Source organism: Trypanosoma conorhini, assembly GCF_003719485.1.
Source record: "Trypanosoma conorhini strain 025E chromosome Unknown Tco_14.4_contig_00324, whole genome shotgun sequence".
In the NCBI taxonomy this organism is placed as follows: domain Eukaryota; phylum Euglenozoa; class Kinetoplastea; order Trypanosomatida; family Trypanosomatidae; genus Trypanosoma; species Trypanosoma conorhini.
Window position 1 is genome coordinate 7956 of NW_021704410.1, and position 13288 is coordinate 21243.

Consider the following 13288-nt stretch of genomic DNA (forward strand, 5'->3'; position numbering starts at 1 on the left):
GCCGCGAGTCCCTCAACGTACGCCGCCTGCACTTCGGCCCGCCGCGACGGCTCCTCCACCCGCGCCAGCGTCTGCCGCGCGCCGTCCAGCAGCAGCTCGTTGGCCACGTGCACCCACCCCACCAGCTCTGCCTCCACCTCCGCCTCCGCGGCGCGCGCGCGTGCGGCAGCGTCCGGCATGAATAACCCGTCGGCTGGACCTTGTGGCCGCGGTGTGAAGGAAGCCAACGAACAAACCTCACACACGCACACACACAGAGAAAGAGAGAGAGAGAGATAAATAAAGGGGGAAACAAGTAGAGTGGGGCCACGCCGACGGCAAAGGTGTAGCAGCAGATGAGCCCACACAGAAAAGAGTGAGAAATTAAACGTACAGTGAGACACACACACACACACGCAGGCACGCACGTGGGCGCCTCGTGCGGCGGGGCGGTGCGTGCAACCCTCCCAGCGGTCGTTTCTGTGGGAGTAACACGCAAACAAACAACAGCAAAAAACTCCCCCCCCCAAAAAAAAACAACAACAACTTACAAACCGCGGTCGCAGCGACAGTGCGTGACGCAAGCGCGCGGCAAACACATGGCCCCAGCCCGCCCCATACAGCCAGGCAAGAGTGTGTTCATTTTGCGTGACACAACAAGGCGGCAGCAAACGGGAAACGAGGAAACAGCAACATATGCACATGAATTATTCTTTTTTTTTTCACTTCAAAAAAAAAAATAGCAAAAATAAAAAAAAAGGCACAGCGGAGCTTGCAAGGCGGCTGCCTCCCCGCCCCATCACCTCAGCGAGGACGAGAACGACTTCGACGGCGCGTCACGTTTGGCGCGGCCTTCGTCGCAGCTGCAGGGGCGTGCGCCTCGTCGGTCGCGGCCTCCGCTGCGGCGAGCAGCAGCGCCTGCCCCTTCGCCCTGAGTCGCTGCACATCCTTCTCCTCGTCGAGGCGCTGCAGTGCGGCCGCCACGCCCTCGCCCAGCAGCTGCCGGATGTCTTCCAGGAAGGCGGGACGGGTGTCATCCATGAAGTGGCGCAGCTCGCTCCGCAGCAGCGCCCGCAGCGCGTGCTCCGGGGACCGGTACGTGCAGGCAAAAAAGACGAGGGTCACCGCCGCCAGAAAAATCACGGCGGCAAAGAACGCGTTGTTGCCCACCACGCTCCGCGGGGCCGGAAGGAGAAACGGGCGCAGCGCATACGCCAAGGCCACCACACCCACGCACGGCCGTCGGGCGGCGGCCGTGCGTGGGGGGAGGGTAAGCAGCAGGAGCACCACGAGCAGGGCGGCGGCGCGCACCATCTCACCAAGCCCGATCGCACTTTCCAGGAGTCCCCGCTGGAAGGACTCGATTCGCCCCAGCACGTTTAGCATGCTGCTGGCATGAAGCTCGGTGCGTCGCTGAAACTCCGTCGCCTCCCGCGCCACGTCTCGCACGGCGGCGGCGGCCTGCGCGGTGCTCTCGTCAAGCGTCAGGTGCAGTTCGTTCAGGTGCAGGCTCGCATCCGCCAACGAGCGCACGATGCGTTCCGCGCTGCCCTGCAGCGACTCAAACGCCACGGTTTGGTCACTGCGAAGCTCCCGCAGCTGGTCGTGCAGGTGCCGCGTCGCCACCAAGTTGGAGGCCTGCTGGTCCGCCGCCTTTTGCACCGAGTCCTGCAGCTCACTGCTGGAGCTCTGCAGCGCCGCCAGCGCCTCCGAGGCCGCGGCTGCGCCGGCGTAGAGCGCCTGCACCGCCATCTCTGTGCGTTCCTGAAACGCCTCCTCCTGGATGTACAGGCAGAGCACGTCGGTGTGCAGTCGGTACTGGACGTACACGAGGTACTGCGCATCGTCGAGGTGGTCGACGCACCTGCGCACGCCCGTTTCAGAGGTGCAGTGCGGCCAGGCGCGGCGCCCGCCGTCTGCCGCGGCGTCGCACGCGGCCATAGCCATAGCCAGACGACTGCGTGCGCCGTCGTCGGAGCGGAGTGAGCCGCAGTCCTCCTTCAGCGCCTCCACTGCCCGCTTCCAACAGGAGCTTATGCGACCCTTTTCCTCCCACTCACGCAGCAGCTGCGCTGCCTGCTGGCCGTGACGGGCGTCTGCGTTTTGCCGCGACGAGAAACGCGGTGGCAGCTGCACGCGGCGGTGAGAACCCCCTGGCGCCGGTGCGGCGGCCGCGTCGGCCTCCGTTGCCGCGGCAGGGCGAGACGGCGACGTGAGCCACAGCGACCACGCCGCCGCGCAGCTGGACGGCGGGAACAGCAGCGAGACCAAGAGGACGACGCGCACACAAAAGAGGCTCATTTGAGGACAAACCGACAGAACCGCGTATGCGTATTTTTTTCTCCTTCTCTTCGCTTTCTCCTTCGTCCTCTCCACACCTTCAAGCTAAATCTTGAACGCAATTCAAAGGCTTTTTTTTTTGCCAAGCTTGATGACAGTGTGGGTGGTGACGGTGGTGACGGTGGTGGTGGTGGGGGGAGCGCAGTTAACGAAAAGAGGAAACGCAAAGGAAGAAGCGTAGCAGGAGAAGAGGTTGGGCGCGACAAGTACAAAATTACACGCTTTAGACGCCTTGCCCCTGTCTTCCCCTACAAACACGCCGCCTACTTCAGAGTGCCGCACCGCACTGCACACGCGCGGCCTCAGTGAAATAGCGACACAGGCACCTCCCTTGGGAAGCACTCGCGCGGTGGGGTGCGTTGCGGCCGCGAGGAGGCGCTCCCGCTGACCGCCGCGACGCGCTCCGTGAGGAACGCCGCCGCCGCCGTGCGGCTCCCCTCCTCCGCCCTCGCGCCATTGCGCGTGTCACGCGTCGCGCCGTTGCCGGGCCCCGCCGCCACGGCTGTTCGTCGCCGCGACGCCGCCGCGCGGATGCGCTGGTCGCGGCTGCGGAGGGCCGCCTCATCCGGCAGCCGCTGCGGGGCAACTTCGCCGCTGTAGCGCGCGGCCAGCGCCGCCCCTGCGTCGTCCATCACGAGGCGCCAGGTGGGCGGCCGCGCCGCGGCGAAGCGGCTTGGCAGAATAAACTCGCAGTTGCACGGCCGCGTGGTAGACATGCCGGCGCGACCGACACACACGCACGCACGCACGCCACGTTCTTCTCGCTAGAGGGAAGGAGAAATAAACTACGACTGTGAGGCGTGGAGGGGGGAAGCAAAAGAAAAGGAAGAATAACAAAAAAAAAAGAGCACAAAGACGGAGGTAGCGAAAATAAATAAATAAACCAACTTTTGCATCGACACCATCGCCTTAGCTCTCTCGCTCCGCCCCTCCGCTACAATATTGGGAGGGACCGCGGCTCTCGAAGGTGAATTCACTGATTAAAGACGGAGGTGGCACCACCTCGCATTACTCGGCGACAAACTCTCCGGACGGTGTTCCCTCCAGCACAAGCCTCTTCAACAGCGCGGCGTGCTGCGGGTCCATCTTCTGCAGGCAGCCATCACGCCGCAGCAGCGCCCAGACAGTGAGGACGTCGTCACCCTGGCTGCACGCGTCCCCGGCGTCGCCGTGAAGGCGCACCTCGCCGAGCAGCGCCTTCACTTGGTCAATCAGGAGCAGGGAGACGGCAAGGGGAATAGCTCCCTCCCCCTTCCTCGCGTGGCTGAGCAGAACACGAGTTGTGGCCTGCAAGGGGGCGTCATGCATGTCCGCTAGGCGGCACTCGTCGGCAGCCATCGCCACGCCGCCACCGGACGGTGTTGGCGGCGACGCCAGCTGCATCGCATGGTGCCAGAGTGCCGGAGTACAGTTTGGCTCGACGGCCTGTGCGCACTGAATGGCCAGTTCCCAGAACGAGGACTCCCTTGGCTGCCTCCGTCCTGAAACGTGGGTACGCTCAGCAGCGTCGGCGGCGCAGGCGGAGAAGAGGGCCGCCAGCATGCGTGGCGGCAGCGTGGTTGCCGTGGAACGCCGGTAGTGGTGGACGACGCGGAGCGCAAGCGCCCACCGCGGCAGCCGCTCCGTCGTGGCGGCCCCCGCGGAGTACCGGCGCCAGAGCGCGGCGTCGGGGTGGTGGTGGTAGTAGAAGCGCCCACCGCGGGCGTCCAGATCGAGTTGCGTGTGCAGCCGCTTGAGTGTCTTGAAGGCCAGCTTGAAGACTGCGCAAATGGCCCCCGTCGAGCGTGGCTGGCGCAACAGCGCCTCGCCCTGCGGTATCGCCTCCGCCGAAAAGTGGGCCGCCTGAATCGCGGAGCAGAGCTCACGGAGTCCCTGCTCGTCGCCCAGTAGCGGCTCGACGAGCGGCACGTACACCGCCAGCTGGCAGAGTTCCGGACCACTAAAAAACAGCTCTGGCCAAATGGCGCGACCGTACGTGGCCCAATACGACGCAACCTCGGCCCGCGACGCGTCTGGTCGCGTGATGAGCGACGCCGGGGGCTTTCCGCCGCTGCGCCGCACCGCCTGCAGCATCTCATACTCGCAGAGCCACGGCCACCGCCGCGCCGCCAGCTGCGCCACAAACGGGTGACACGCCTCCCACACTGCCGCCACCGTCTGCGGGGACGCAAACCCGTGGAACACGTCCGACGTTAGGCGGTCTATGAAAGCTGCGGAGCTCTGCTCCCCCGCTGGGAGCGACGGCCGCCGTCGCCACGCACGCTCGTGGGACAAGAGAAGGATGTGCAGGAGCCTATTTTCCCTGCAGTGTTCAACCAGCTGCGGATCCAGCGCCGCCGCGCTGCCGCCTGCGGCTTGCACCCGCGCCAGCACTTCGGGGCGGTAGTGCTGCAGCAGGAGCTTCAGCTCAAAGGGCCGAAAGCGCGCCGCGAGGGCCCCCTGGGCGAGTGCCTCCAGCCCCCGTGAGGTGGCCAGCACAAGGCGCGGGGCGAGCTGCGCGAGCTGCTGGAGCTCCGCCGCGGTTAGCGGCGGGCGCTCGACGGGGATCCAACGGGCCGGGTGAGGGCGACCGCGCGGCCCCCCGCCACGCAGCCGCCGCTGAATCCACGCCGCCTCCCCGCCGCGCCCCGCCGCGGTGATGGCGAGAATGAGGTCAATGACCTGCCGCTCACTGAGGGAGTGGCTGAGGCGCCGAAGGTTCCCGGCGCAGGCGTCGCGCTCCACGGCGGTCAGCTGCGGGCCGAGGCAGGAGCTCAAGAGCACCTCGTACTGCGGCGGCGTCGGCACCACCCCCATCTCCTGCACAACGAACAGCAGCACCTTGCTGCACATGACGGCACCGCCGGCGCTCCGCACGGCGCGCAGCACATCCGTGAGCCCCTCCCCCACCAGTGCACCACTCGCGGGCCGAAATTCCTGCTGCAACGTCGTCAACAGCCGCAACGCGGCCTCCCAGGGGCCAAACGTTGCCACCGTTGAAAGCAGCGCGTTAGCGACGCCGCCGCTCAAGCAGCCACGCGCCCCGCGTGACCAGCGTCCTTCTGCCGCGGTGACGCCGGTAAACAGCACCAGGGCCGCCTTCCATGCCTGAAGCTGCGTCAGCGCCATCAGCGCCTCCTCCGCCTGTCGCCCAGCCACGGCGGCTGCGTCATCCGTCGCCGTCGCCTCCAAAATGACACGATGTGCCGCTCGCACACGGCGGTCATTTTCTTCCCTCAAAAGAACGGCCGTCTGGAAGAGTGCCTCCTCGTCGGCCCTCTCGCACGCCTGCATCGCGGCGAGGGCGCGACCCCAATTCCCCGCCCGTATGAAAGCCTGTGCACACTGCCGTAAAAACGCATCCCGCTCTTCTTGTGACGGCCGCCACGAATCCTCCGCCGCATCCGCGTCGCCCTCCACGTCTTCGGCTGTGCCCAACGCGCCACGCTGCCGTAGAGCCTCGTAGAGGAGAGGGGCAGCCGAGCTCTCCGTGGGACCCGCAAGCCCGCCCGCCACAACGCGCACGACGGCCCAAGGAACAGGAAGCTCCCGCAGAAGCATGTGCCGCGAGAGTTGTATCGCTGTGCGGAGGGCGCACCCACGCAGGGCCTCACTGTCGCTTTCCCAGCACGCCAGCAAAGGTGCGTTGAACAAGTTGACGTCCGCAATGGATGTCACGCAAGACGTGAGAGCTTCCATGACAGCCTCGACCTCGGCTGCCTGCGACGGCGTTGCCGCATGGAGGAGAATGGGTGAGAGCATCTTCTTCACGTGAGGCACCTCTTCCAACCCGCGCACGACGGCGTTGGCGGCCTCCGTGTCCCGCGAGGACGCGAGCCTGCGAAGAATCCCAAAGGCACCCGCATGGTTTCCGCTCAGGCTTAGCGCAAGAACGGCGTAGCAGTCAAGCACCACCCGGTAGGCCGCATACCTCGCCCTGTACTCCTGCAGCACGCGTCCGTAGGAAAGTGGGGACAGGCGAATGTAGTAGAAGAGCTGCAGGCAGCGCAGCAGAATGGGGTCGGCGGCGGTGGGTGTGTGCAGGGAGAGCACTAAGCAGCAGTCGTCGTAGCGTTGGTGCTCGAGGAGCAGTTTGGCTGTGCACTTCACGGCATGCGGCGAGATACGGAGGTGGGCGTCCCCGTCAGGCGCCGCCTCGCGCTCGCGCTCGCCCTCGCCCTCGCCGCGGCGTGGCGTCCGGTCATGGCGGAGGACCCCGCGAACGGCGCCCCACGCCTGCAGCGCCTTGCTCCAATCATCGCGTTCAGCCGCGTCGCGGATCGTCGCCTCCGCGTGACGCAGGATGCAGTACCGCTGCAGCTGCGTCTCCGCCGCGGTGGGTGCGGGAACGTAGCGAAACAACATGTGTAGCGCGCGGCCCCACTGCCCCAGGGCCGCACAGAGCGGGATCGCCAAGCCGCGCAGCCTCAGCGTGTCCCCTGGCAACTGGCTTTGGGCGTAGCGCAGGGCGGGCGCCCACAACTCCATGGAGATAAACAGGTGCTCCAACGCAGGTCCAGCACGCTCTTGGGCGCTTGGCTGCAGCTTGCCGTACAGTGCGACGGCGGCCTGCCAGTTGCCACGCTCCACGAGTTCTGTGAACACCACAGTGGGACGCCCGGTGAGCGCCAGCGCGTCCTCCCAGCTCCCACGCGCGCAGGTGAGCCGCACAACGGAGCGAAGGCGGGCCGGCTCCGGCGCCCCAACCTCGTGCGTGCGCCTGGCGTTCACAAAGGCAATCACGGCGTGCTTTGCACGCGCCACCTCCTCCGCCTGCGTCTGTGCGTCGGCGTCATCTCCCTCCCCGCTGCGCAGGTAAGCCAAAAACAGACTCGCTGCGTGGAGGACGGCATCCATGGGGGCGGCAGCGAGGGCGGCAGCAACGGCCTGCCACAGCGCCTCCCAGTAGAAGCAGCGCTGCGGCACACCGTCGAGCCGAGTCATGGGCGGCAGCAGGGCTCGCGGTCCGGGCGTCAGCTGCAGCAGCGCCGGAAATAAGTGAACCAACTCCAGCGCCCTCGCCCACTGCCGCTCCCCCAGCGTGGCGAGGGCCTCCGTGGCCTCCATCAGCGTGAGGTCCTCCGGCGTCGGACGACCGTCGGCGAGGCGCGGCGTCGCTTGGCGTCGCTTTTCCTTGGCGTTTGTTTCAGGCAACTCCGCGCGCTGCCGCACCTCCGCGCGCAGCTCCCCGGCGCGCCGCCTGACCCCCGGCTCGTCTCGGCAGGCGAGCACCGAGGCCACCGCCAGCGCCCGCCACCACGGCGATGTGGGAGTAAAACAGCAAATAAAACTTTCCGTCACGGCCGCACTCGGCACGCCACCGGAGGCCAGCAGGGAGGACATGATCTTTGACCCCGCGACCCACTGTCGCCCAGCCGCAGCCGCTCGCATCGTCGGCTGTGCCAGCGCCGGCGCGTGCTGAACCAGACGCTCCTGTGAGCCCGCAAGCAGGGCACCCTGCCAATCCCCGGCGTCCAGCAACAGGCGGCTGCATTGCAGGTGGTGGTGGGGGGCCAACGCGGGCACGCGGCGGCGCCGGGCCGCGAGCAGGAGCGCAAGCAGCGTCTCCGCCGCACCTTCTTCGCGGCGTGCAAGTATGGCGTCCGCCGCCGTGTGGTAGACAGCGCGGGCGGAGAGGGGACTGGTCTGCATTCGATCCAGCACCCGCACAGTCACCTCCCATGTGCTGCGCGTGGCGACGGCGGCCACCACCTCCGCGTACGTCCGCGCTGTCGGGGTGCACGGCAGCCGCACCGCCCCCGCGAGGAGCATCGCGGCACGTGCCCAGTTGCCGCCCCTCAGGGCTGCCACAACGACCTCCTCCACCTCCCGCGCGGAGGGCAACATTGCGGTCGACTTGGGTGCCGCTTCCTGTACCTCCACCCCCTCTCCAGCTGTGCCTACCAAAGACACGGAAGAAGGAGAAAACAAAAAAAACAAGAAGAAGAAGTAGAAAGGGGGAGAAGGGCATTAAAAAAAAGCAACAACAACAACAACAATGAAAAAAAAAAAGGTGACACCGTTCACAGGGCAGCAGCACTGTGCCTCTGCAGATGATTGTTGCTGCGTTAGCGACCGCCGCCGCAACACGCCACGTGCCCAACGACGCCGAGACCGCCACCGCTCAAAGCGATATCTCCCCGTCTTCTCCGCCTCCGCCTCCGCCTCCGCCTCCGCCGAGCCGTCAGCAGCGGCGTGGTCGCCGGGCAGCGCCTCTGCCAGTGCCCGCCGCTGCGCGGCGGCGCCATCCTGCAGCATCTTCCGTATCTCCTCACGCACGGCGTAGAGCTCCGCGACACGTGTCTCCATCTGCTTCACGGACTCCTCGAAAAGGGCGCGTTCCTTTTGGAGGGCGCTCAGCACCGGCTCCAGCGATTCACGACGGTACAGCAGCAGATTGGCCACGAGTGCCTCGTACTCCGCCTCCGTCGGAGACCAAAGGGGTGACTGGAGAAGACGCGTCGCGGAGTTCTCGGGCCGCTGCTGTTGTGCAGGCGCTTCCGCCACTGCCGCTGCCGCTGCGCCTCCCACGACGGTGTCCGCTGCTTCAGAAGCCTCTTTGCGCACCTTCCGTGCGGTGCCAACTTTCCCGCTGCTTTTGCCACGCCGCCGATCCCCGCCAGACTTCCCGGCCGTGGCGTGCCTCGCCGCCGCGGCGTAGGGCACCCACGTGCTGCCGCCGATGGCAGCGCAGGCCCACTGCGAGCGCAGGCGGCGAAGCAAAGCGGTTGCCGCCGTCATCGCCTCGCCCTCTTCACGCTAGGGCGGAGAAACGAGCGGACCCACTTCCCCTTCAGTAGCCGTTAAAGAAGACATACACACAGACACGGAAAAAGGAGAAGATGAAAAGAGAAGAACAGAGAGAGGCAAAAAAAAAAGGAGGTGCCACGGGCAAAACATCCTTGGCTCCCTCTTCTCTCAGAATGTTTGTGTGTGTGTGTGTGTGTGCAGACGGCACGCAACATTGCCCCGCATTTACTGTTGGTAATGTTTAATCAAACCACGGGCAGGGTCGATACGCAACAGCATCTTAGGGCTTTACGGTGTACACAAAGAGACGGTACATGTCGCTGTCGCCGAGAAGCGTGTGACGCACCTGCTCGCCCCACGCGAACGCGTCCCCCTTCGTATAGTGCAGCCGCATGTAAGGCACCACCCACGTGATCTGCATGAAAGCGCCGTATCCCTTGGCGTGTCGCAGGAGCCCGTCGACGCCGTGCAGCATAGCCGCGATGTCGTCCTCCATCGTCGGACTCTCCTTATCGGCCTCAAGAGCGTCCATCGTGCCCTTGTCAATAATCGCGTCAAAGGGGCCCAGCGAACGAAACGCCTCAAGACGGCGCACGTCGCCCACCCGCCACGTCGTGTTTGGCAGCACCTCGGGCGGGTACTTCGCCTGCATGTTCGCGATGACGTTGGGGGCGTAGTCCATCGCCACCTGCTCCAGGGTGAATGGGAGCTGGCGCGCCTGCACGGCCTGGTGGAGGTCCATGCAGAGCGACGAGTTCCCGGTGCCCAGGTGCAGCACGCGCAACACCGGCCGGCCGCCGTGTCCCGCGCCGGCCACCGTGGCACCCCGCGCCTCACGCAGCCCAAGCACCTTCTGCAGCTCGTCACAGAGCGCCAGCACCGCGGCCTGGTGGACGGAGGGGAACCAGTTGTACTGCGCCTCCCGGCTGTAGCGCCGCTCCCAGTAGCTCTGGCGGCTGTACTCCGCCACGTCGTCCGGCTCCATCGGCGCGACCCCGCCTGTGCGGTCTTGGCAGCCGCGGCAAAACAGGCGAGAGTGAAAGAAAGGCGAGGGGGACGAAGAAGAAGATGGCGCAGTCAACGGCACGGCCGTTGAGGGGCAGAAGAAACAAACAAACAAACAAAAAAAAAGGCCAGGCAAAACCCAGCGGCAGCAACGGCGTGGGCACCCACGCCGCAGTTTTTACTCCCAATAAAACAAAACGGCGCCGAGAAGCAAAGCAACAAAATTACCTGAGAGCTATGAAATGATAGGGGCGTGAAAAAAAAAAAACAACGCCCACGGGAGACAACCTCACTGATGGCCCGCCGCAGCCGCCGTCGCAGCGGCGTCGAGGGGCTCTCAAGGAGAAAGTCGACGGCACACGTTTTTCCTCTTCACGCCTCCGCAGAGCTGGGCGCGCGCGGGGTGAGTGGGTGGGTTCAACCCTTCCAGCACTTCGTCTGCGCGAGTGCGGCCCCTGCGAGGAATCCGGGCGCGCGAAAAGCAAGGAAAACAAACAAACGAGCGCGCACACAGACATAGACACAGACACGCATAAAAGACGTGGTGAGGTAATAAAAAAAAAAGCAGTAAACCGGCGGGGGAGTCACCACAACAACCCCGCGCCTCCTCCTGTGAAGATCAATAAAAGATAAGCATCCCCCACGCCGACGAAGGCGGTTCGCCGTCGCGAGGAAGCAAAACAAACAAGCAACCACAACCAGGGCAGTTAGTCACGGCACACCACTCGTCCCTTCCATGCATGGAGGGATGATGTGTACAAGTAACCCACAAACGGAAACAAAGCTACAGATTATGCAAGAAACAACAACAACGGAAAAAACGACGCCCTGCTGGTTCCAGAGGGAAAGATGGGAGACGCAAGCACGAGAAGGGGGAAAGTGGCATTAGAACAAGGAAATCCGCCTACGCGGGAAGCCGAGGCCGACAACGACTGCTCGTTTCCTCCGACTTTCCCCATTTGGCTTCCTTGCTGGTGGGTTAGGTGGGTAGACTCACTCTTGCCGCAGGAAGTGCCCTGGCACGGGCGGGATTCTGCCCCACAACTGGGTTCCCTCAAGCCTCAGGGTGTACTCTCCAAGCGACGCGTCGAAGCTCAGCACCAGTGCGCCGTCCATAGCGTCCAGATTGCCGCCGGTGGAGGGCTCTAGGGGGGGAGCCACGACGTTGAGCAGCACGCGGAGAACGCAGGTGCGGATGTACCTCTGCAGGAGGTTGTTGCCGAGGAGCTCCGTCCAGCGGCACCGCACCCGAACGTGAAAGCCAAGCTGCTGGCAGCACCGCCGCAGTTCGCGCAGACGCACCCTTCGGCCCTCCACCGGGTGCATCCACAGTCTGCGCAAAACCGGCTGCCACAGCGCCAGGCTGCCAAGGCTGTAGTCCTCGACGGGGAACTTGTCCTCGCTTGTCTCCTCAGCCGCCTCCTCAGCCGTTTCTTCACTCGTTTCATAGGCCGCCTCATCACTCGTTTCATAGGCCGCCTCGTCACTTGTTTCATCAGAGTCTTCCTCGACAGCGCAGTGGCTGAAGTGCAGCGCGGCGAACTCCTCCATGAGTATGGTGCGGCAGCTGCGCTCCAGATCCCCCCGGCACTTATCACGCACGAGGCATCCCAGCATCGAATCCGCTTCCTTCACACGTTCGATGTTCTCCGTGCGCAAATAGCACCGCAACACCCCTGTCGCCAAGAGCCATTCCGTGTTGGGCTGCGCCGCGTTGTGGGCCACCTCAAAGCAGAGAATGCCCGCCCGTGCCGCCAAATACTTTTTCCACGAGCGCCCATACATGACGTTGACGATCGCGTCATACTCCTCCGGAAAGTCCCGCTGTATCCGATCCTGCAGCCTCTTGGAGCAGACGGAGCCGTGGTGCGGCGACTGCTCCTCCCGCATCGTTGTGAACGTCCCCCGCACCGCCAGCGCGAGCCGCATCAGCGTCTCCGCAACGGCGGGGCTCAGACTGCCACTCCCGCTGGAGGCCTCGGAGGAGGTGGCGGTGTCGGACCTGGACGCCTCGCTCTGCGTGAGGTCCATCGCAAACGTTGGAGGTTAGAGACCCGGGGGAGATGGTGGTGGTGGTGGTGTCCACCGCCGCTTGCCTCTCGGCGCATGCGTGGGCGGAGGAATCACACGCACGCACACACACAAAAGAGGGGGAGGGAAAACACAAAAAGAAAAGAGAGAGGAAAAAAAAAGGCAAAAGGCGGGGGATCGAGAGGAGGGAGAAGCGGCGGCGGAGGAGCAGGCGCCGCGGGCACGAAATAACCGCGGCAGATGTCGGCAAGAGAAAACTAAAAAAAACAAAAGAAAAAAACAAAACAAACGAGAGGGAGGGGGGAAGAGAAGAGAAGAGAAGAGAAGCGAAGAGCTGCAGGCGGGAGCCCCCCCACCCCCACGCAGAGAGCAGAAGCAAAGAAAAGAGAGAAATAACATATATATATTTTTTATCTGCGTCAAAGACTCAACTCCATTTTTTCAACGACGCAGAAAAAAAAAAGCGAAAAGAAAAACAAACAAACAACAACAACAACAACAGCAGCAGCAGCAACTGCTAGAAAACAAAAAACACACACAAAACATCACTAGAAAATAAAATTCCAAAAAAAACCCACTTGATTCCCTACCACATCCAACATCTTTTGCTCCCAATGAACACGCAATGCATTGCGGAGAAATAAAAAAAATACAAACACACAATTTTACCCTTGGCTCCCCCCCACGCGACATAAATGCGGCACCAGTGCGCCAATAACAATTCATGCCCCCAAACACCCCGACACGCGGCCTCAGAAAAATAGCGGAGGTGCAGAAGAGTCCGACGCTCCTAAAAAAGCGCAGGGCAGAGCGGCTGCACGCGTGTGTGTGTGTGTGCCTGGAGGAAGGAAGATCCCCAGAGGCAAACTGAGAGAAAGAGCAACGTCAGTTTCGGCGCGTGAGGCACACGAAGCGAGCAACTTACATACAACAAAATATAACGAAGCCTCTCCTGCCCCACACTGCACCCGGATCCGTACCGCCTTCCTTAGCCCATCCGATTCTCTTCCCATGAGGTGCAGGGCGCGTCCACGCAGACCTCCTCTCGTCTGCGGGCGTGGCAGCCGGCCGCCGGCCGTGGCTAGGCTGCGACGGTAACCCGAGCCGAGGCACGGCAAGAAAAAAGGGCGCATGACATGGGTGTGACACACACGCCCAGACCCCGCCAGTAAGAGCGGCTGTGCCGGTTCCATCGCACTCCCAC

The 13288-nt window shown here is 63.9% G+C and overlaps 6 protein-coding genes across 6 annotated transcripts, besides 15 other annotated features; all 6 read right to left on the reverse strand.

Annotated features, from left to right (window-relative positions):
* Nucleotides 1–103: 103 nt before the first annotated feature.
* Nucleotides 104–147: a microsatellite.
* Nucleotides 148–255: 108 nt separating this feature from the next.
* Nucleotides 256–276: a microsatellite.
* A 103-nt stretch (nucleotides 277–379) lies between these two features.
* Nucleotides 380–407: a microsatellite.
* A 301-nt stretch (nucleotides 408–708) lies between these two features.
* Nucleotides 709–738: a microsatellite.
* Nucleotides 739–783: 45 nt separating this feature from the next.
* Nucleotides 784–2280, reverse strand: Tco025E_05497 (putative glucosamine-fructose-6-phosphate aminotransferase; the record flags this gene model as incomplete). The annotated part of the gene is made up of 1 exon (XM_029372391.1): nucleotides 784–2280. One exon carries the CDS (start codon nucleotides 2278–2280, stop codon nucleotides 784–786), a length of 1497 nt encoding a protein of 498 aa, XP_029227517.1.
* Nucleotides 2281–2421: 141 nt separating this feature from the next.
* Nucleotides 2422–2456: a microsatellite.
* Nucleotides 2457–2621: 165 nt separating this feature from the next.
* On the reverse strand, nucleotides 2622–3035 carry Tco025E_05498 (uncharacterized protein; the record flags this gene model as incomplete). Its single annotated transcript, XM_029372392.1, has 1 exon — nucleotides 2622–3035. One exon carries the CDS (start codon nucleotides 3033–3035, stop codon nucleotides 2622–2624), a length of 414 nt encoding a protein of 137 aa, XP_029227518.1.
* Nucleotides 3036–3049: 14 nt separating this feature from the next.
* Nucleotides 3050–3074: a microsatellite.
* Nucleotides 3075–3327: 253 nt separating this feature from the next.
* On the reverse strand, nucleotides 3328–8145 carry Tco025E_05499 (putative NADH-dependent fumarate reductase; the record flags this gene model as incomplete). The annotated part of the gene is made up of 1 exon (XM_029372393.1): nucleotides 3328–8145. The coding sequence occupies one exon, from the start codon at nucleotides 8143–8145 to the stop codon at nucleotides 3328–3330; it is 4818 nt and encodes a 1605-aa protein (XP_029227519.1).
* A 123-nt stretch (nucleotides 8146–8268) lies between these two features.
* On the reverse strand, nucleotides 8269–9039 carry Tco025E_05500 (subtilisin-like serine peptidase; the record flags this gene model as incomplete). The annotated part of the gene is made up of 1 exon (XM_029372394.1): nucleotides 8269–9039. One exon carries the CDS (start codon nucleotides 9037–9039, stop codon nucleotides 8269–8271), a length of 771 nt encoding a protein of 256 aa, XP_029227520.1.
* An 88-nt stretch (nucleotides 9040–9127) lies between these two features.
* Nucleotides 9128–9180: a sequence feature (GA-rich).
* Nucleotides 9181–9222: 42 nt separating this feature from the next.
* Nucleotides 9223–9246: a microsatellite.
* Nucleotides 9247–9328: 82 nt separating this feature from the next.
* On the reverse strand, nucleotides 9329–10033 carry Tco025E_05501 (uncharacterized protein; the record flags this gene model as incomplete). Its single annotated transcript, XM_029372395.1, has 1 exon — nucleotides 9329–10033. The coding sequence occupies one exon, from the start codon at nucleotides 10031–10033 to the stop codon at nucleotides 9329–9331; it is 705 nt and encodes a 234-aa protein (XP_029227521.1).
* A 118-nt stretch (nucleotides 10034–10151) lies between these two features.
* Nucleotides 10152–10177: a microsatellite.
* An 869-nt stretch (nucleotides 10178–11046) lies between these two features.
* Nucleotides 11047–12084, reverse strand: Tco025E_05502 (uncharacterized protein; the record flags this gene model as incomplete). Its single annotated transcript, XM_029372396.1, has 1 exon — nucleotides 11047–12084. The coding sequence occupies one exon, from the start codon at nucleotides 12082–12084 to the stop codon at nucleotides 11047–11049; it is 1038 nt and encodes a 345-aa protein (XP_029227522.1).
* Nucleotides 12085–12109: 25 nt separating this feature from the next.
* Nucleotides 12110–12134: a microsatellite.
* Nucleotides 12135–12337: 203 nt separating this feature from the next.
* Nucleotides 12338–12373: a sequence feature (A-rich).
* Nucleotides 12374–12387: 14 nt separating this feature from the next.
* Nucleotides 12388–12418: a microsatellite.
* Nucleotides 12419–12537: 119 nt separating this feature from the next.
* Nucleotides 12538–12552: a sequence feature (A-rich).
* Nucleotides 12553–12632: a microsatellite.
* Nucleotides 12633–12657: a sequence feature (A-rich).
* The last annotated feature ends 631 nt before the right edge of the window (nucleotides 12658–13288 follow it).